This window comes from Caenorhabditis remanei, chromosome IV (genome assembly GCF_010183535.1).
Source record: "Caenorhabditis remanei strain PX506 chromosome IV, whole genome shotgun sequence".
NCBI lineage: Eukaryota > Metazoa > Nematoda > Chromadorea > Rhabditida > Rhabditidae > Caenorhabditis > Caenorhabditis remanei.
In genome coordinates, this window is record NC_071331.1 from 5,962,835 (window position 1) to 5,982,993 (window position 20,159).

Genomic DNA, 20,159 nt, shown 5'->3' on the forward strand with positions numbered 1-20,159 from the left:
ATACTCAGTCAACGCAATGGCGGGGACTAGCTACTGCAAAGGCTGACGGCCGCGGCCTCCTCCGTGTGTACTGCTCGAGGAGGAATTTTTCGCAACTCTGGCCCAAAATTTCGCAATTTCTTCTATTTTTTCACTGCTTCTCGTCAAATTACTGCGTTTTTATTTATTTTTCTGGTTTAAGTTATTTTTTTACACCGATTAAGGGTAAGGTTCGTCAATTATCCGTAGTTTTTCCCGAAAAATTAACAGCTGAATGAGAAATTCCAGTGTTTCAAAATTAATAATTTTGCTAGTTCCCTATTTTTCCTGCTTCATATAGCGGTGAGTCTATCACACAAACCTATTTTTCACAGTGTTTTCAGCTAATTTTCGACATATTCCTACTAGCTTCTTCTGTCGCCTCTGCTATTTTCTCTGTTGCTATTGTCTCCTCTGCTATTTTCTCTGAACTGTCGTTTTTTTTTCAGGTAATCTTCGCATCTTCATCAGCGAAACGGCATCCTGCCAACCACGTCACCTCATTGTTTAGTAATTAGTAAGTCGAAAGTGAGAAAGTCTTAATTTCTTCTGAATTTTAGTCGAAAACAACAACAAAAAAAATTTCTTTCAGATTGAAAGCCGGCGCAGTGCATCGGCAGAGGCTTCATCGCGACAAAACGGCATCCTGCCAATCAAGTTTCTACAATAATCAGTAAAAATATGTCACTACCTACGCCTGCTGGCCGATACTTGTCTGCTGAAGATCTTGAAGTGGTATATGACCAGAAGAAGTGATTCTAGCTAAAATTTCGGTCATAAACTAATATTTTTAAGATTTCAAGACGCGGCCGAGATTGATGACGTCCATTTGCTTCATTTCAAACACGACAGAACTCTGTTCGTGCGTGTCCCTGTTAATAGTTCCGACCAGAACCCTCATGATGGTTACATCTGGGGTCAAACGAAGTACGGAAAAGATCGGGTTGTCGTGTTTAGACATCAACCTACTCGAAAAATAATTGAGTTGTACGGTGCCAAGTGCACGTCGTTGAATTGCACTGAGTTGAATCAACCGCATATCCGAAATCAAATCTTTCAATATCAAGATCAAATTTATTGCTACTATTTCACCACAACTGATGAACCCATTTCGATTCCTTCAGAAGGTCTTTTCCCAGTAAAAAAGAAAAGATTAACTAGTGAGTTTCCCTGCTATGTACCGATTATAAAAGTTTTCCTTCAGAGAACTGCGCGGACATCCTTACTCGTCTCGTTATTCCTGGAAGAACCGTGAAACAAGCTCTGTCAACTGCTCGTGAAATGGGAATGACAGATGTTACAAAAAAGCAAGTTCTTAACGTCAGCAGACGTTGCGTCGACTGCGTTTTTACGAAAAATGGGCCACGAGCGAGATCTTCTCTGGCGATGGCAGAGAAAATCAAACAAGAAAATCCGGATCTTACATGGTTTGAACAAAGTAAGATCTTACAAGAGAACTGCCAGCAACTATAATAATTAATCTATGTTTCAGCTAACAATGTGCTCACTGAATTCACATCGATTCGCGTGTTCAAAGATGCTTGTAAGATTTTCTATGAAGGATGTCCTCCGCTGGACGAGTGGGAAGCTTATACAGAATTGGTCGAAGATATGATCAATGACAAAAATTTGAGAGAATCCGAATTGCCTAAGCTCTACGATCACTATCCAAACGGTGTCTTTTTTCCGTCAAGGCTCCATGTCGACACTACATACCGTTTATCCGACATGTACATCACTGTTGTGCTGGGTGAAACTGGAAATTTCTTGACTAAACCATCCGGAAAAGCCCGCGTGATTCCTCTCCTGTACATGTTACACTCCTCGAGATCCCGCATCACTCACGAAAAAGCTGCTTTGGCACTGAAAGAAGCACTTATGGAACACTCAAATCCTTTCAGTCCCAAGAAGTTTCCTTGTTTACTTCTAGATGGAGAAGAAGCTCTTCAAGTGTATGGAGAGGTGACTTTTCTTTTCAAAGCATTCAATCTGAACGGTTATCATTATTTTCAGACTCTAAATGCCGAAGTAATCCGTTGTGATGTACATTTGCTATCAGTAATTCGGTACAATCATGGAGGAAAAGCAGCAGCTGATGCCGCTAAACCGTTCTTATTCGGAAGAATGAAGGAAGGAACTTGGCACGCTGGGATTCTCGGATGCTTCTCTCTTTCATCTTTCAATCGTCGTGTAGAGAAGTGTAAAAACAAATTGGACCCGCTGGTGTATGATTGGATTGTTTCAAATAAGCAAATGCTGATGCAATATGCCTCTTCGGCTGCTAAATTGAGAAGTGGACATCTTATCCAATTTTCAACCAACAACACTAATGAAACATTCAACAAGCATATCAAGGCCAATTTGACGAAAATGCATTCCGCGTCTCAACTTATCCAGAAAATTGATCATTTTGTTTCAGGTACTTATTACTCAGCTTGCACTTATCTGTTAAATGGTTTTTATTTAGATAGCCTGAAGGAATGTTGGCTATCATCCATCGGAGCGTCCGATTGTGTTAAGCTGAAGGTCGACATTTCTACATACACTGAGAACCAGAAGCTATCTCACTACAAAGAAATTGGTTTAAGTGGATATATTGCTATGGGATTAGGATGCCCGCGATCACTGGCTAATGGATTGCTTATGATCGATCTTTTCTATGCATCTCATGTTGTGTTTTAGGATTTGATTATCGAAAAGTGATCGAGGAGGAAGAAAAACTTGTTGATATCAAAATTACGTTCAGCAATTCCGACGTCTTCCATCTTGAAAACGAAAAATATTCGAAATCCGATGCCGTCAATCGATACGTAACAGTCCGGGCGGACTCTAGTGGAATCCATTGCAACCTTTGTGTCATCACTCTCCCTTCTTTTTTGTGTTGTCACATGTTAGTTTCGTATTCTATCATTTTAGCTCAACCCCTTTTTTTAGCACCTTGTGTCTCAAATCGATGCAGTTCTCCGATCGTCAAAAATACTGGACTCTTCTCGCTCGTCCGAAACCGACGCAACCGAAAAATGGATTCTCTAAGGCTTGTGGCCAAAAACCTCATGATCGACTCGGTACAAAACCATCTGCCGGAAACCACGTGAGAGTAATCGAAGACGTCACCAAGTAAGTATATGTTTTCCGAGAATGCCAAGTTCACTTTAATATTCAGCATGTCAATATTTGACTCCACTTCTTCAACCATGGCTTCTCCCGCTGCCTCTTTGAACTCAAGTTCGGTTTCTACGCCAGGGGATTCAAGCAGACGCTCCTCGAATCGTAAAAGGTACTACTCTTTGTTACTTCTTCGACAATCATCGCTTCATTTAGACATCGTCCTCCTCGCTATAGTCCTCCATATGGTTCCGACACTTCAATTATGGCATCGGATGTTTCTCAAAATCCACCGTCCCACAACGTCTCCGACTTCTTGTCTTCACCAGTTTATTAATTATTTTTATCCTCTATCTTATTGTTTTTTTGTTTTTTTTCTTGCTTGCGCAACTTGTTGTTCCCGTTGTTTTCCCGATTTTCTGGCCATCTGCACACTTAGCACTTCATAGTTATCTCTTCTGTTAAAACTTTGTTTGTTTCTTCTTTAACCCGACGTTTCTTGTTTGACTAATCCCGTTTATTCCGTCATTCGAATAGATTGTTAGCGAGAAATCTCTTATATTTCTGTATGCCAATAGAAAAATAGCAGCTGAGCTAAATTTATAGCAGCTGAGACTATCAATAGCAGCAGAGATATTTATAGCAGAAGAGTTTGGAAATAGCAGAAGAGTTATAGCAGATGAGTCAAAAATAGCAGAAGAGTTATAGCAGATGAGTCAAAAATAGCAGAAGAGTCACTATAGCATAAGAGACGAAATAGCAGATGACCCGATAGCAGAAGATTCCAAAGCAAAAGAGTATCTGCCCGGAACACTTATACTATGGCATCTCGTTGGGTCGTCTTCATCATTCTTCTGATGGCATGTTCAATACAACTCGGATGCTCTGCTCCCATCTTGTCGAAACGCGAGGCATCTGAAGAAGATACAAAGACAACGATAGTTTCAATAAATGATTGGCGGAGTAAGGTAGCTCGTTGGAAAAATATTGCCAACATGAATGAACTGGTAAGATCTTAATTCCATCAGAGAAGTCCTAACCTTATTTTTTTGAGGTATGGGACAAAGAACTAGAAAGAAAGGCGTCGAAGATGACATGTAATCGAATGGTGACTGGACCGGATTACACAGTCGCAGTTATTCCTTCTGAACAAGCACTGGCTAAATTGGGATCGTCATATGAAATTTTGCTCGGTTTCTGTGCTCCTACACAAACCAAAGTAGGATGTTTCGAATTCCACCCACCTTGTGTTGGAACGCTCGGAGCTAATTATGCGGGCGTTTGTCTCATTGGACCAAAGTGAGTTAATTCACGAAACAAATGAATACCTATAATAAATTTCCAGAAATGAAATAAGTCATTCGGATTCCAAAGAAGGCGAACCGGGATCCGCATGTCCAGGGGAAAAACGGCACGATGGACTGTGTGTTACTCAGGTGGAACAAGTGGAAGAAGTTAAGGAAGCGCCGAAATCAGTGGAGGCGAAAATGGTCGGTGCCGACGTTACCCCATCCGAATCGAACTCGTATTTTGTGTCCATTTACATGGCTTTCTTGTGCGCAGCCATCATGGCTTATGCTTCTCAATAAAAATTATTAGAGATTGAGTTGGAAAAATAGTGTGAAGAACAATGTCTGCGATGGCAGAGACTCCATGAAATGCACAAATTTTCAATTACAGACAATTCCAGAGGATCTTTGAAAATTAGTATAAAAATTTAAAAGTGAAAAAACTTCACTGTTACTTCATAATTTAATATTTGCAAATCAGTGAAACTGCTATTGTTTGTACCTGAACGGGTTTATGTACACTGAATAGTTTCTAGCTATGATCGTCAGCTTATTTTAAAAAGCAACTTCACTCTACCTAATTATTTAATAGAAAAAGTTATTTATCAAATTTCGGTTTCCATAATCTTCAATGACGTTCGCAGGTTGAAAACTGAATGCTGAAGAATTTTTACGCACATCACGCAATCTCATGAATAATTCTTTTGCCAGGAGGACGCTCATCGATATTTAAAATATTTTCCGCTAACACTCACTTTTTTAAATCATCATTTCTATTTCTCTTCTTATAGTTAGCGGCAATTAATACTCGAACGATGTCCTCTCAACGGATAATCAAATTAAACATTGGCGGAACAGTATTCCAAACTACAAAAGACACATTGACAAGATACGAAGGCATGTTCAGAACCATGTTTGAGACTGAAATCCCTGTAAGTTTTCTGAATTTTCAACAATATTTTCATTATGATTTCAGCTAGAAAAAGACGAAAACGGATGCATATTCATCGATCGAGACGCCAAACATTTCCGACTAATTCTGAATTTCCTCCGTGATGGTCACATAACTCTCCCAGATTCTGAAATAGAAGTAGAGGAGATTTATAAAGAATCCAGCTACTATTTATTGGATGGATTGATGCATTTGTGTCAGGAAAGATGTAATGATGACAGGCGGTTGAAGGAGATGAGGCATATTGAGAATAAGACGGAGTTATTGAAAACAGTCTTACATTCCAGGAAGGTAGGGAAATCAAACAGCTGGTCCTATTGAAGTTCCATGTTTAGACCAAACTAATAATTAGTTTAAAACATAAAATATTTTCCAGGCATTCCTCATATTCTTCTACGAACCAGAGAATGTAGTCCGCGTGGAGAACTTCTTCAATGAAGGTGTCTTTCCTGCAACGATTGCTCATTTGAAAAAGTTTATTGCGGAATTTGAATCGAAATTCGATTTTTATTATACGGCAGGTGAGCACTATGCAGCATGACTATCTTTATGCATATTTGCTTCTAGGAGGTAGTGAAGAAGGATGGTCGTGTGTACACTACAAAGACTACAATTCCACGTTCATTGCGGCTTACAGTTGGTCTCGCGACTTTTTGGATGATATTAGGATGAGCCTGAAAGATAAGGAGCTTTGAGATGAATAAATTTGAAAAAGGAGATAAATTAATTTCAAATGATCTTGAAAAATAAAAACTTCATAGTCGAAACGGAAGATTTTCTATTTTTCGAAAAAAAAGCTAATTTGAGAACACTATTCTGTTTCCACTTGATGACAAAATGATTAAGATGCGTTCAGAATGTTTCGGAATATGTTTTCGTTTCGCCTGTTGTGTATTAGGTAATCGCTGTTGGGCTCTAATATTTTTAAACCATATTTTCTCATGAACAAATAGTGGATTAAGGGGACGATCGATGTTTCTCAAAACACAAATAATTATTTTCAGAACATGCGTATTGATTCTGTTTTACATTTAGCTCAAAACTTTCAGTTAGCCCAACACTATTGCAAAAGATCCTCCACGTGTTACTCAATCCCATAAGCTTTAAACTCAAATACGGAAATAACCAGTTTCAAGCTCAATTTATTTGAAAAACAATTTCAACAGTAATCAGTGATGTTTCATAGTGATGAAAATGCATGTTTCCTCTGCTTCAACTCAAAAATTTTTGATTATTTTATTTCGGTTTTATGTTCTTGGGATGTTTTGCATGTTTCAATAAATGAAGCACGTTCGCTTTACTGTAAAACCTATGAAGTTCATTCCTACAATATTGAGATTTCAACCAGGCGTGATGGTAGATTACATGAGTGAAAAAGCTGAAGTAATTGGAGTAAACTCAGGAGGCAGAAACTGTGATAAATCACAAAGACATTTGTTATTAATCGGGAGTCGGTGCCGACAATGAAAACCTCACTGACATTCTGGCGTCATTCACTGAATTACCAACACCTTCAAAGTCAGCAACTAAAATAATTATTCGAAACACGTTTTTTTTAAACTCAGGATACTATGAAGTGAAACACTGTCATTGGGAGTTGCTATCTGGTTTCGTGAATACCATATTTGTCAAGACTCGGGCCTTGGAAAATTTTTGATGGCCCGGCCCGCCCCGAAGACCCGGCTTCAAAAAAATAGCAAATTAAAAAGTTTTTTGGCGTTTTTCAATCTGAATTTTGGCGCCAATTATTCGGGCCGAGCGTTGACAACTGTGACTGCGAAAACCCTGAATTTCTCTTTAACAATTTATTCGAGAAAGAATTGTTCAACAGACCTAACGAATTGTTGAAATGAGCAAAACGAAACAGCCGAAAAATGCGAAAAACGACTTTTTTGTAATTTAATATTTCCTTCATTTCATTTTGTTTGACGTTCTCACTTAATATAGCTCAAGAATTCAGGAATCTAAGAAAAAATGGATTACGAACACTCTGGAGAGCAGTAAATAATTTTCGAAGGGGAAAAATCAATTTAACAGTTGATGTTACCATCCCAGTAGTTCTGTATTGTGAGAAACAGAAATGTAAATTTAAAGTAAAATTTCAAGTTTTCTGGATAAAAGTAAGGGATTGTGAGTTTAATGAAGTTAAGTATTACAAAACACAATAAGAAAACTATTGTCAATAGCAAAGTCCACCATAAAATGAAAATGCTGAAACAGAGAGTTGGAATAACAAGGAAAGGAAATAAACAGTTATCAATATATGTAAAATTGTAAGTTGTACCTTTAACAGCGAGAAAAATTCAAGATCACACGTCGATTACTGTATCTTGTGGAGATTCTGATTCTACCCCTAATGTAAACTATCCAAGACAAAATCAGTACGAAAAGCGCGAAACAAAAAATGAGACCGAATGAAAGAAAAAAGAGACATTGTTTATGTCAAACCCCTGAAACATCACTTTAAAAAAAAGTTTTCTCATTTCTGCAAATAGTTTATTTTCGGTAGAATCTGGGCACTAGTCCTATTAAGAACCGTTCCAGTATGATCAGAACTTCCCGAATCGAAACTTGTAAGAATCTGAACTGAGTGAAGACGATCTTCATTTTAAGCCAATACACCTTAAAGGAGGTGAGAACTCAAAAAATTAATTTGTCTCAAACTTCACCTATATGAATAAAATTGGACCGTATACTCAAATCGGGGAACGAAAATATTTGTCAAAGACCTGCCATGGAAAAACCAATACTGTGAGAATACTGCGCCGCCGGATTAGGAAAACAGAACTAGTCCTATTGAGAACCGTTCCAACATGACCGTCCCTGATCAGAACCGCCCGAATCGAAACTTATACGAATCTGAACTGACTGAGAGAAGAGAAATCTTCATTTTAAGCCAATATACCTTAATTTGGTAGTTCTGATTTCAATGTCTCTGATGAGGGGTACCACTCACGTTGTACATTGTACCAAAAACAAAACATTGGAGAAAATGAGCACACTGAATCAGAAAAAATTTGAAAAAATCATGTTTCAACGGGTCGAAATAAATCAATGTTGTTTTTGCTTTCGTTTGATCCAAAACTCGACTAAAAAAGGTTCTGTGAAATATTGGATCAGACCACGTTATAGCACCGCAAAACGGAATACAAAACTATATACGCAGAGGTTTACAATTGATTTTTTCTTACTATTTTTTCATTATCAACAGAAATATGTAACAATTGCGTTTTCTTGCTTAATGTTTATTTGCTTCCATCAGACTCGATAACAACAATCTCAGCTCCTATTCAAAAACGTGTTTCTCAAATCTGCCAAAGCAACACTTTTCATTGGAAAGTGTTTCATGCCGCATGAAATTTGAACATTTCGAAATTTCCAATACTTTGAATTGCTGATTTGATCCACTTATCTCATTAAGAAATCAAGAAATTCCCTAGATCGATCGAGCAGAAACAATTCTCATGGAGACAGGTGCAAACACGGAAGACGAGTCATATATATGTGAGGATGCCGACCTTATCTCCATGGGAAATCGGATAAGTGAGGACAATTATTTCACGTCCCTGATTACAGTCTCATTCAGTTGATTTTGTCAATCTTACTTTTCGTTCCTATCAGGTGGTGGCCTCTCTTTTCCTCTTTGTAGTTTCCATAGATATGAAGTTACTGTATGCCAAATCCAACCAATAGGTAAAACACTCTCAAATTAACTACAAAGTTTTCCAACTGTTTTTCTTATCTTTTCTTTTAAAACACATTCCGTTTTTCTTTAGATACTGAGAACTGAATACTCTGTTTTTTCATTGAAAAAAACTAAACCATATGATCTCAATTTTCGAACAAAATTACATTTTAAAAAATCGATGTTTTTAGTTATCTTAGTGTCAGAATCATAGCTTGAAACACTCGTCCCCCTTTTCTCTATTTTTTCTTCCCTAACTCCCATTATTGATTCCTCCTGCGGTAGATCAAACAAACAGCAGATGTCCCATGTCAATTCTTCACATTGTCACTCTCAGTCTTTTGTCCGTGTCATTCCTCTTCACAATATTACCACCTGCTTACCTATCTCTATGTGAAATCTGACCGGAAGGTGCAAATAAGCCCCGCCCTTCGATTGCAACTGCTAGTTGGCTAGTATTCTGTCATTCTCATCTCATTCCGGCCTATTATGAGTTCTTTTAGTTTTTCTCTCATTTGCAAAAGGCACCCTTCTTTATTTTCCTATTCTTTGACGGTTTCCTTTATAAATTCCAACTCTTTTATACGAAATGATTAAAGTTGATAAGTTTCCAGCCACGACCAACCACTACAACGACCCAGAACTGGATACAGCCGCAACACAACGATGGATCCACAAAAAGAAGAAGATGGAAATAACGTGAGTGAAATCTTCTAGAATACACAAAAATTGCGATCGAAAATATCAAAAACAGTATACTATCTTTCTATTCTTCTGACTTCCCCCACCATTCTTTCTTGTGTCGGATCCTGTAAGACTCGGTCAGTTACGCTGCGAGTAGTCTTACCTATGGGCTGTGGAAATACTCACGGTAGACGCGGGATTGAATCCTCCCGATCTAGAATATGTCAGAAATTCAATCGAAAGGAAGAAAAAAGAGGATTATTTCTTTTTAATTTACTTCCCCCACCATTCTTATCTGTGTCGGTTCCGGTTAGACACGGTCAGTTACGCTGCGTAAGGTCTATAATTATCCGGGCTGTGGGTTTACTCACGGTAGACGCGGGTTTGAATCCTCCCGGTCTAGAATACGCGAAAATTTCAATAAAAAATATCAGGAAAACGTATATTAACCCTTAAACAACCTTACTTGATTTCATAAAAATCGACCAGTGCAACGACGGATGAACGAATCATCATCAATGATTGGATTCGTTAAAAAGGACAGCCGGCTAGATGCAACCACAAGAAGCGATTCAGACACCGGATCCTGTCCATCAGGCAACAGATGATTCCAGTATTGGTAAGTTAATTTGAACCTCGGAATGTTGTCATTCCTTCAGACACCCTATCAGAAGTTTATTTCAGTTTGGTAAGAATACTAGGTTTACCACTTTTCATCCTGTAACAAAAGGGGACTAAAGGAAAAAAAGCATATGTAACTTCAAAACGGATAGATTAAGATTAAATAGCACACCGCAAGACGGTTGGGACCTATCACTCCGCTGCTACTGAGCCTCGTGCGTCGACAACTCCGCGTGTGAGAGAGGGAGAGAGAGAAACAAAGTGAAGGGAACGTCGTTAAATGAGAGAACGTTTGAATTACCTGTGACAGTTATGCTTTTTGTCTTTAAATAACTGCACCAAAAATGTGAACCAATGGAAATTACCTTGTTGAAACTGAAAAAGTAGGCAAATATCTGTTTCATCCACCATTAATTTTTGTAACATTTTCCTCAATTCACTCCTCCTCTACTGTCCAGAGAGTCTCACTAGTTTTCCAGTTTCAATGAAGCACAGGTGCTGATAAGAGTGCAACATCCATACTTGCAAATTTACGGCCTGGCCCGGTAGAGAATTTTCAAGGCCCGGCCCGGCCCGAAGGCCCGGCTTCAAAAAAAGGTACCTATTTTTTACCAAATTTTTTGAATTTTTTTGAAAATTTACATTAAAAATTTCAATTTTTTGATGAATAACTATCTTTTGATTGAATTCTGAAGTATAGTCAAAAATTCGACATTTTTGGGAAAAAATTCAAAAAAATTCAAATTTTCGTTCAAAATTTCAGTTCAAATTTTTCAGCCGGGCCGGGCCTTGGAAATTCTCGTCACGGCCTGGCCCGGCCCGTTGCAAGTATGGCAACATCCATTGAGAACATTTTGCTATTAGGGAAAAATGACCCACTCTTTAACTTCCTAAAAATGTGAATCAACTGAAATTACCTAGTTGAAACTGTGGATTTTTCTAGATTTCTAACTTTTGTCTGTTTTATTAGATTAATTTTAGCTTTCTTATGACCATTTTCGTCAGTTGCTCTTTTTATTTCCGGATGCTGACCATTCATTAAAAACCACAGAAAGAATTCTCCCTTCCTTCCGATCTGCCAGTTTCTTTTTGTTTCTCTTTTCTTGCCGAGTTTTCGAAGATTTTGATGATTGGAGAGGAAGTATAAGTGATAAGCAAAGTAGAATAGGTGCGAGTGGGATTTTAGAATATTCCGTCTGAAAGTGTAGATTTTTTTGCAGTTTTAGTTTCTTGCTAAAGTTTTTGAGGCCTAAGAGTAGTCGTTCGAAATTTTTGTCAATTTTTCACTGCTTCAAAATTGTTTCTCAAGCTTCCAAGTTCCTTTCACGATAGTACTCAAAGCCAGGACTCATCAAAATCAAAGTTATGTGAAATCTGACTGGAAGGTGCCATTAGCTCCCGCCCCCTTGTGTGCAACTGCGAGTTGGCCAGTATTCTGTCATTCTCCTCCCGTTCATTATTGAAGTTTATAAGTTTATTGAAGAAGTTTATAAGATTATTGAAGTTTATAAGTTTTTAGCCACGACCAACCACTACAACGACCCAGAATATGATACAACCGCAACACAACGATTGATCCACAAAGAGAAGAAGACGGAATTAACGTGAGTGAAATCTTCCCAATCTAGAAAACACAAAAATTGGGATCAAAAATATCAAAAACAGTATACAATCTTTCTATTCTGACTTCCCCCACCATTCTTTCTTGTGTCGGATCCTGTAAGACTCGGTCAGTTACGCTGCGAGTAGTCTTACCTATGGGCTGTGGAAATACTCACGGTAGACGCGGGATTGAATCCTCCCGATCTAGAATATATCAGAAATTCAATCGAAAGGATAAAAAAAGGATAATTTCATTTCAATTAACTTCCCCCACCATTCTTATCTGTGTCGGTTCCGGTTAGACACGGTCAGTTACGCTGCGTGAGGTCTATATTTATCCGGGCTGTGGGTTTACTCACGGTAGACGCGGGTTTGAATCCTCCCGATCTAGAAAAAGTGGAACTTTTTATCAAAATTATCAGAAAAATGTATTCTTTCTTTCTTTTTACCCCCTAACCAATTTTATTCGTTTTCATAAAAATCAACCAGTGCGACGACGGAAAATGGAATCAATTATTGGATTCGACGACAACCAACTAAGTGCAACGATGAGAAGCGATAGAAACACCGGAACCTGTCCCCCAGGCAACAGATTATTCCAATATTGGTAAGTTATCTTGGTAACATTTTTTTCTTCAGACACCTTGTCAGAAGTTCATTTCAGCTGGGTAAGAATTCTAGGTTTAACACCTTTCATTCTTCAACAATAGGGACATAAGGGGAATAAACATATGAAACTATACAAGGGATAAATAAAGATCGAATAATAGACCGCAAGACGGTTGGGTGTATTGGGACCTAGCACTCCGCTACTACTGACCCTCGGGTGTCGACAATCCGGATGCCGGACTGAGAACGAGAAAGAGAGACACAGAGTGAAGGGAACGTCCCTCAAATAATAGAGCGTTTGAATTTCCACGTGACAATCGTGTTTTTTTTTGTTATGGAATAACTTCACCAAAAAATGTGTTCCAACTGAAACTACCTAGTTGAAACTGAAAAAATAGGCAAATATCTGTTTCAATCCCCCATTTATTTTTGTAAAATTTTCACCAATTCACTGCTCCTCCCCTCTCCAGCGATCAAAATAATTTCCTAAAAATGTGAATCAACTGAAATTGCCTAGTTGAAACTGGAATTTTGTAACTTTCTAATTTTTGTCGGTTTTATTAGGTTCTTTTAGCTTTCTTATGTCCATATTCGTCAGTTCTCCATCAATTCCCAGATGTTGACCATCCATTAAAAACCATATTGAAACTCCAAAAAATGAAACTCCAAAATATAGTTTAGAATATTTAGACGTCCCAAAAATATTTAGACGTCCTTTGAACCCTTTCAGTGACTTGTAGTGTTGAAAGGACGTCTAATAATTTTTGGGTTTTCTTTTCTTTTTCTTCCAAGTTTCTTTCACAATAGTGGCTCGGGTCTATCGGCATCGAACCAAATTCCAGTACCAAATTTGAAGAAAAGTTGCCGTTTCAGACTTGACATGTATCTTTTTTTGCATTTTACAACTTGTTCATAATTGAGCATCGTAGAAAAACTTGCAGCAAATTGTTCTTTTCTTCTGGTTCAAGAATACGCTATCAGCTTGAAGTGTTTGATTAAATTAGTGTTAGTATTGTGTTTGTTTCTACATCAAATAATTCACGAGTTTGTTTGTTTCCGAGAGTTACAATTCGTATTCAATTTTCTCTCGATTTCTTTTATTTTTCAACCCAAATCTTGCCTGCTCCTTTATTTTCATATTTTGAGATTAATTCGGTTTTGAAGTTTGTGTTCAAATCATTAATACAATAAACCAAATTAATGAATACGCTAATGCTATCTACTTCAAGTACCTCACTTTTAAAAAATACTGTTTCGATTGTAACTTTAAGCCAGAAAAGTTAGTAGAGGGCGATCTGTTGAGTTTATTGTGTACTGGAAGATGCTTTTATTACGTTGGAATTGAATGGAAAAACTGCAATATCTGGAATTTTTGTGCGATTGTTACGGAAAAATAAATTATCCGAAGTAGAAAAGGTGCAACAGGGATTATAATTTTTTCGTCTGAAGTTGGAGAAATTTTTGCAATTTCAGATTTTTTTGACGGCCTACGACCCTGTTTTTGACAATGTAAAGTTTTTTACAGTTAAAATTTATTTAATGACATCTTCTGCTTGAGCGCAGTTTCAATTCGGTGATTCCTCATATCCGGAGACTATGATTTTTATATAACTGACAACAGACTGTTATAATTTCTGTGTACCCTTGTGAACCTTCTGAATCTGTAAATCTTGTTTTTTTTTCGTTAGAAGTATCCAAAGTTTTTCATGTTTCAGAATGTTAATGACTATAGGAATTTGCATTAAGGGACAATTCACATGACGGTTTCTTGACTTTAGTTATTTGCAATCGATGGACTCTTCAAAAAAAAATCTCTGAAAATTCTCTCACCTTCATTCTCTTCACCACCTGTACTCCCCAAATAATCAATTCTATTTTACTTTAGCACAGTGTCAGTAAGAGGCGGTTCTGCAGGAGTGGCTCGTCGAGAATTCGGAGTGAGTTGTTTTTCCTGAAATCTCCTTTTTTTTATAAAATAAAAAACAACTGTATTCTCAATTTCTTCATCAAAGATTCCCCCAATCAGCAAAAAAACACTAAATTCGAAACGGAAAAAGAAATATTTAAAAGTTGGAAAAAAACGTTAATTTGTTACGAGTTGACCTCAAACCAGATGTTCGATAGTGTCACTTGCCTGCTGGCGTCCAGCTGTGACAATGTGTCTTTTTGCTTATTTTTTTGCTATTTTTTTCAATTGGAAATATAATAGGAACCAATGAATATAATATCAATTTTCACTTATAAATGGATATTTTGAAACAACCATATAAATGTTAGGCTTTCCATCCGGGCGGCGAAATGCCCGCCCGACCCGCCCTAAGGCGGCCCTACCGCCTCTCTTTTCTTTGCGTGACCCTCTCCTTTCTTCACCCCCCTTTCCCCTCTCTCCCTTCAAGCGAAGGCTTGGCCTAGTGGTTAACAACCTTGTTTTTGAATCTGCTCCTCCCGAGTTCGAACTTTTTTGCTGCAAACTTTTTTGTTTTCTTTTTTTTTTAATTAGGAAGACAGTGCTATAGGTTTTTTTGACAAACTACGATTGAAACTGTGCAAAAAATAAATTAAAGAGACAAATTTTGTCACGCCAGTCTACCCTGGGGCGGGCTAGGGCGGGCACGGGCGGGTCGCCGCCCGGGCGGGCGAGGGCCGCCCGCAGAAACGCCCGTCCGGATGGAAAGCCTAATAAATGTACGGTTTCGAATAGTACTGAAAGTGGGCGGGGACATCAAGTTACTATTATATAAACACCGGAGAATGACGAGGAATCTAAACTCAATTCTCACGAAACTTTGGAAATCGTTTCTCCATTTGTTTCTTTTAAAAGTATTACGGTACCCCAACGAGAAGTTGCTAATTGGAAGATAGACCTCAAAATATTGGGATTCTCCATTTGAGCTCTAGATTTTACATAGGTTATCCACGTTTTCAGTAATGAGAATGCGCAAACACTTAATGTCAAGAAAGTTTATTTTGACAATAGTTTTGATAGAAAACGTTTTTGAAATTAATAACACCGTCAATGAAGCCGGTATGATCAATAACTCAGTTTATTTGAAATTTCTCAAAGTTATAGACTTGTAACAGTTGAAAAATCTTATAATACTTTAAACTGTAGTCTTGACTGTTTTTGGTTTTCTTTTTTGCCTATTTGGGCATATACAAACTTTAGGAAACTAATTTTCACTCAATTCCAAGTAATCTGGAACAGAAAGTTTTAGCAGAGTATTTGAGATTATATTTTGAAAAGTACGATCAAGATACCTTTGTTTTCTTATCAAGAGTTTCAGTTGTAGCGGGTGGTTATGAAACCAGTAAAATTTTTATACTAGCGTACAAATTTCCCCAGATTTAAAAATTTCAGTTTTGAAAAAAATCCCTTCCCGAAAATGCACATCTCTAAAATTTGGATCGAAATTCATTTTCACTGTTTCGTCAAGTTTTGAATTTTTACTCACGCTATAGTATTCACTAACGTTCCGAATTGTTTTTTGAAAACACATCGTTTCCTCATTTCTCTATGAACTGAAGCTGAAATAACTCGATAGAATCAAAACGTACATATTCATCAAAAATACTAATAATTAGTTTCATCGTGATCGCTTTATATACTTTGGAAGACTCATTTTAACCCAATTCCTAGTAATGTGGAACAGAAAAAGTTTCAGTTTCGGTGGGTCTTGATTATTAAGCATATACGTTGTCGATACTTTTGAATTGCTAAACTCTATTGATATCATAATTTTCCGAAAACACTTTTCCTCAAAAGTCCGACACTACCTTCTTTATCACTGGTTTAACAAGTTTTGAATTCATCGGTTCAAATGTGGCAATAATCACTTTATCCCTGTCAGATCTGAACCACCAACCGCACAGATTTGTTTTTAAAACATTGTCTGTTTATTTTGTGTTTTCGAAAATTATTTTTAAAAAACCTACCTGGTCATAACACTCTCGTCAAAAAGCATATGAATGTTTTTTTATGGAATGCATAATGCAATATTTTTCCATTCACTTAATTCTAAGTAATATGAAACAGAACATTTATTCGAATTCACCGAATTTTTTCTTGAGATGAATCAATTAGATTATCTTATCAAGAGTTTCAGTTTCAGTGGGCCATGATTATGAAGCCAGTGCAATGTGGAACGCATGGTTGTCCTTAGGGGTGCTCGCTCAACACTAAGATCCTCAAGACCAATCGTTACCTCAAACTTGGGTAATTAAACCTTTATTTAATAATATAATAAAGAAAAAGAGATTAAGAATATATAATAGAAAGAAACTTCTTGTGAAGCTTCAATTGGGGTGAGGAAGGATTACAAAATTAGAAAAGAACTTCCTAGAAAGTTTCTAGAATGTGAGGAGGAAAACAGAAGGGGAAAAATCTAGAAAATGAAAGAAATGAAAAACTGGAAGAAAAGAAAGAAGCTTCTGGGAGCTTCTATCAAGAATGAGGGATAGAAATGAAGACTGTCTCGCGCCGGCCCGTGGGGCGGAGCCAGACTGTTTTCTGGTGAGAGACAATGATCTAGAGAAAAAGCAATAGAGGGAAAAACCATTTGGAAGGTGAGACATGTGGAATGTGTCATGTTGCGGGGGAGGAGAGGGTGCCCTTTGGGTCCGTCTCCCATCCCACCTCATGACGTCATTGATAATAAAGAAAGGAAAGTACGGATCGAGTACACAATGTTTATACCAGTGGACTAATTTACCCAGATTTAAAAATTTCAGTTTTGAAAAATATATAAAAAATTAGTGAGGATTTTTTGAAAGTCCCACAATAGAATTTTGTAACCGTAGTTTTTTTTCGCAAGCTCTTTTTGTGACTTAAAAAAACAAAAATACCGAGTTTCGAAAATTCTTTCCGTCGGATTATTCGTACTACTTTCAGTTAAATGAATCATCCCCGACGTCGAGGAAACATGACAACAACTCCAAGCTGCTGAATTCCCGGTAAAATTGTTCCAAAAATTAATCCCCCGGTTAATGATACTTTTTTTCAGATTCCATCTTCTGATTGCTGGACGTCCGCGGAATTTGAATCAGAAGGTAAAAAAACAGTTTTATTGTTTTTTAGAAGCAAAACATTATTAATTTTCAGAACCAGAGAGCCTCATCCATCGTCAGCGTGCCAATGAAAACTTCATCGATAACGTCAAGCGAAGAGAAGCTGGAGAGCACTAAACGAAATTATTAGCACTGAATGTAAATACTCTGAGATTTCTTCAGTTTGTATTGCTTTTATAAATCGAGAGCTATAAACTTATTTTATTTTGATTTAAAAAAAACACAATTATGCCCAATGGGACTAAGAAACTTGCAGTTGATGTTGAATTGCACTGTTGAACCGAGACCAATCTGTCTTTTACAAGAAATCGATGATTGAAGTTCATTTTTTCAAAAAAGAAATGGAACCTACCAAAAAATGTTTAACGGACGCTTTTTCTTACTGTGCTAGATGGTTTTTCTCAGCTGGAAGTGACGAGCACAAAAGAAACATTTGGAATATGCCTATTCAAACTGTCCTTAATACCTGGTAGTAATTTGGAACGATTCCAAACTCGCGACCCCTTGAAGTTTCCTTGTTAGAGATTTTCTCACCTGCGATCGCTTTCAGCGGGTTTCTGACGGAATTTAATTCTTTCGATATGAAAATGAACTCACATGTACTCATAAATTATTCTATGAAAATATCAGAGTTGACTTTAGTCCACCTTTTAATCCAGTTGCAAGTATTCTTCAAAATCTGTCAGAAGACTTGCCGTGGTTGCTTTGATTACGATCTTTGATCTGTTTTCTCTTGCACCCTCTAATTGATTCGAGTTGTACCTTAGAATTACAGAAAAATTGTACCCTAGAAATGTGGATTTTTACAGTTTTTGTAGCCTCGAATAATAGTACTCTAGAATAATAGTATTCAGAAGGCTATATCACTGGCTGGAGAAGGTAAGTTGAATTAGAAAAATAAAAAAACAAAGTATATTTGTCAAAATTTTTAGGAGATTTTTAATATCGCATGAGAAGAAGCCCACTTCCAAGCCAGTTTGGAATTGATGGATAAATATTGTTTTGACTTTAATATTATAATTGAAACTGCTGATAAAATCATACCGATTCTCAAAACAAACAACTGAATCATATTTCAAAAAATACAATTCGTTTCTTTCCATTTTTTCGTTAAAAATTAGCTTAGTTGCAAAAACTGCTCTGAAATTAATTTCGGTTTCAATACTCTTCAATGACGTTCGCAGATTCAAAACAAAATGTTCAAGAATGGAATAATTCTTCTACAGGAGGACACTCATCTATATTTAGAATATTTTCTACCAACATTCTTTTATTTCTCATTTCTATTTTTCAACGTTAATTAAAAATTTTTCAATTAAATCTTACTGATGTCCTCCTAACGGATAATCAAATTAAACATGGAACAGTATTCCAAATTACAAAAGACACTTTGACAAGATACGAAGGCGTGTTCAGAACCATGTTTGAGACTGAGATTCCAGTAAGGTTCTCTTCTTTTTGAATTTTCAACAATATTTTCATTATGGTTTAAGCTAGAAAAAGACGAGAACGGATGCGTATTCATCGATCGAGACGCCAAACATTTTCGACTAATTCTGAATTTCCTCCGTGATGGTCACATAACTCTCCCAAATTCTGAGATAGAATAGAGGAGATTTATAAAGAATCCAGCTACTATTTATTGGATGGATTGATGCATTTGTGTCAGGAAAGATGTAACGATGACAGGCAGTTGAAGGAGATGAGGCATATTGAGAATAAGACGGAGTTATTGAAAACCGTGTTGCATTCCAGGAAGGTGAGGAAATCAAACAGCTGGTCCAATTGAAGTTCCATGTTTAGACCGAACTAATAGTATATTTAAAACATAAAATATTTTCCAGGCATTCCTCATATTCTTCTACGAACCAGAGAATGTAGTCCGCGTGGAGAACTTCTTCAATGAAGGTGTCTTTCCTGCAACGATTGCTCATTTGAAAAAGTTTATTGCGGAGTTTGAATCGAAATTCGATTTTTATTACACGGCAGGTGAGCACTATGCTTATGTAACTATCTTTATGTACACTTGTTTTTAGGAGGTAGTGAAGAAGGATGGTCATGTGTACACTACAAAGACTACAACTCCACATTCATTGCGGCTTACAGTTGGTCTCGTGACTTTTTGGATGATATTTGGATGATTCTGAAGGATAAGGAGCTTTGAAATGAATAAATTTGAGAAATTTTTAGAAAAATCTTTCTGTTTCCACTTGATCACAAGATGTTTAACATACGTCTAGAATAATTCCACAACTTCCCTTTGAGCAAAAACTTGTCTGAGGCTAGGTCTTTTCCTTCAAAGGATTCTTTTAAAACTAACATACGCGAGTTACAGTTTCAAGTTTACCAGAATCTCACAGTCTCTGACAACTTGATGATTTTCAGTAAAAATATATTTTTCAAAAATTAAACTTTACAGTGTACAGTTGCTAACCACGAGAACGAGCACAAGATTTTTCTGAAATTTGCTGTTTCAGATAAGAAATTTTCTCCATGGTTTGTTTCGAAATTCAGTCTGTCCCGGATGTAT

The 20,159-nt window shown here is 37.0% G+C and overlaps 5 protein-coding genes across 5 annotated transcripts; all 5 read left to right on the forward strand.

Moving 5' to 3' along the window:
• Nucleotides 1-699: 699 nt before the first annotated feature.
• Nucleotides 700-2,700, forward strand: GCK72_012561 (uncharacterized protein; the record flags this gene model as incomplete). Its single annotated transcript, XM_053729209.1, has 6 exons — nucleotides 700-770; nucleotides 814-1,178; nucleotides 1,223-1,456; nucleotides 1,511-1,980; nucleotides 2,032-2,437; nucleotides 2,486-2,700. 6 exons carry the CDS (start codon nucleotides 700-702, stop codon nucleotides 2,698-2,700), a joined length of 1,761 nt encoding a protein of 586 aa, XP_053583981.1.
• Nucleotides 2,701-2,971: 271 nt separating this feature from the next.
• Nucleotides 2,972-3,460, forward strand: GCK72_012562 (uncharacterized protein; the record flags this gene model as incomplete). Its single annotated transcript, XM_003092470.2, has 3 exons — nucleotides 2,972-3,135; nucleotides 3,182-3,295; nucleotides 3,340-3,460. 3 exons carry the CDS (start codon nucleotides 2,972-2,974, stop codon nucleotides 3,458-3,460), a joined length of 399 nt encoding a protein of 132 aa, XP_003092518.2.
• Nucleotides 3,461-3,944: 484 nt separating this feature from the next.
• GCK72_012563 (uncharacterized protein) lies at nucleotides 3,945-4,712 on the forward strand (the record flags this gene model as incomplete). Its single annotated transcript, XM_003090063.1, has 3 exons — nucleotides 3,945-4,130; nucleotides 4,178-4,422; nucleotides 4,469-4,712. 3 exons carry the CDS (start codon nucleotides 3,945-3,947, stop codon nucleotides 4,710-4,712), a joined length of 675 nt encoding a protein of 224 aa, XP_003090111.1.
• A 515-nt stretch (nucleotides 4,713-5,227) lies between these two features.
• Nucleotides 5,228-6,059, forward strand: GCK72_012564 (uncharacterized protein; the record flags this gene model as incomplete). Its single annotated transcript, XM_003090064.1, has 4 exons — nucleotides 5,228-5,344; nucleotides 5,389-5,655; nucleotides 5,741-5,885; nucleotides 5,932-6,059. 4 exons carry the CDS (start codon nucleotides 5,228-5,230, stop codon nucleotides 6,057-6,059), a joined length of 657 nt encoding a protein of 218 aa, XP_003090112.1.
• A 12,990-nt stretch (nucleotides 6,060-19,049) lies between these two features.
• GCK72_012565 (uncharacterized protein) lies at nucleotides 19,050-19,793 on the forward strand (the record flags this gene model as incomplete). Its single annotated transcript, XM_053729210.1, has 4 exons — nucleotides 19,050-19,075; nucleotides 19,262-19,388; nucleotides 19,474-19,618; nucleotides 19,666-19,793. 4 exons carry the CDS (start codon nucleotides 19,050-19,052, stop codon nucleotides 19,791-19,793), a joined length of 426 nt encoding a protein of 141 aa, XP_053583982.1.
• Between the last annotated feature and the right edge of the window lie 366 nt (nucleotides 19,794-20,159).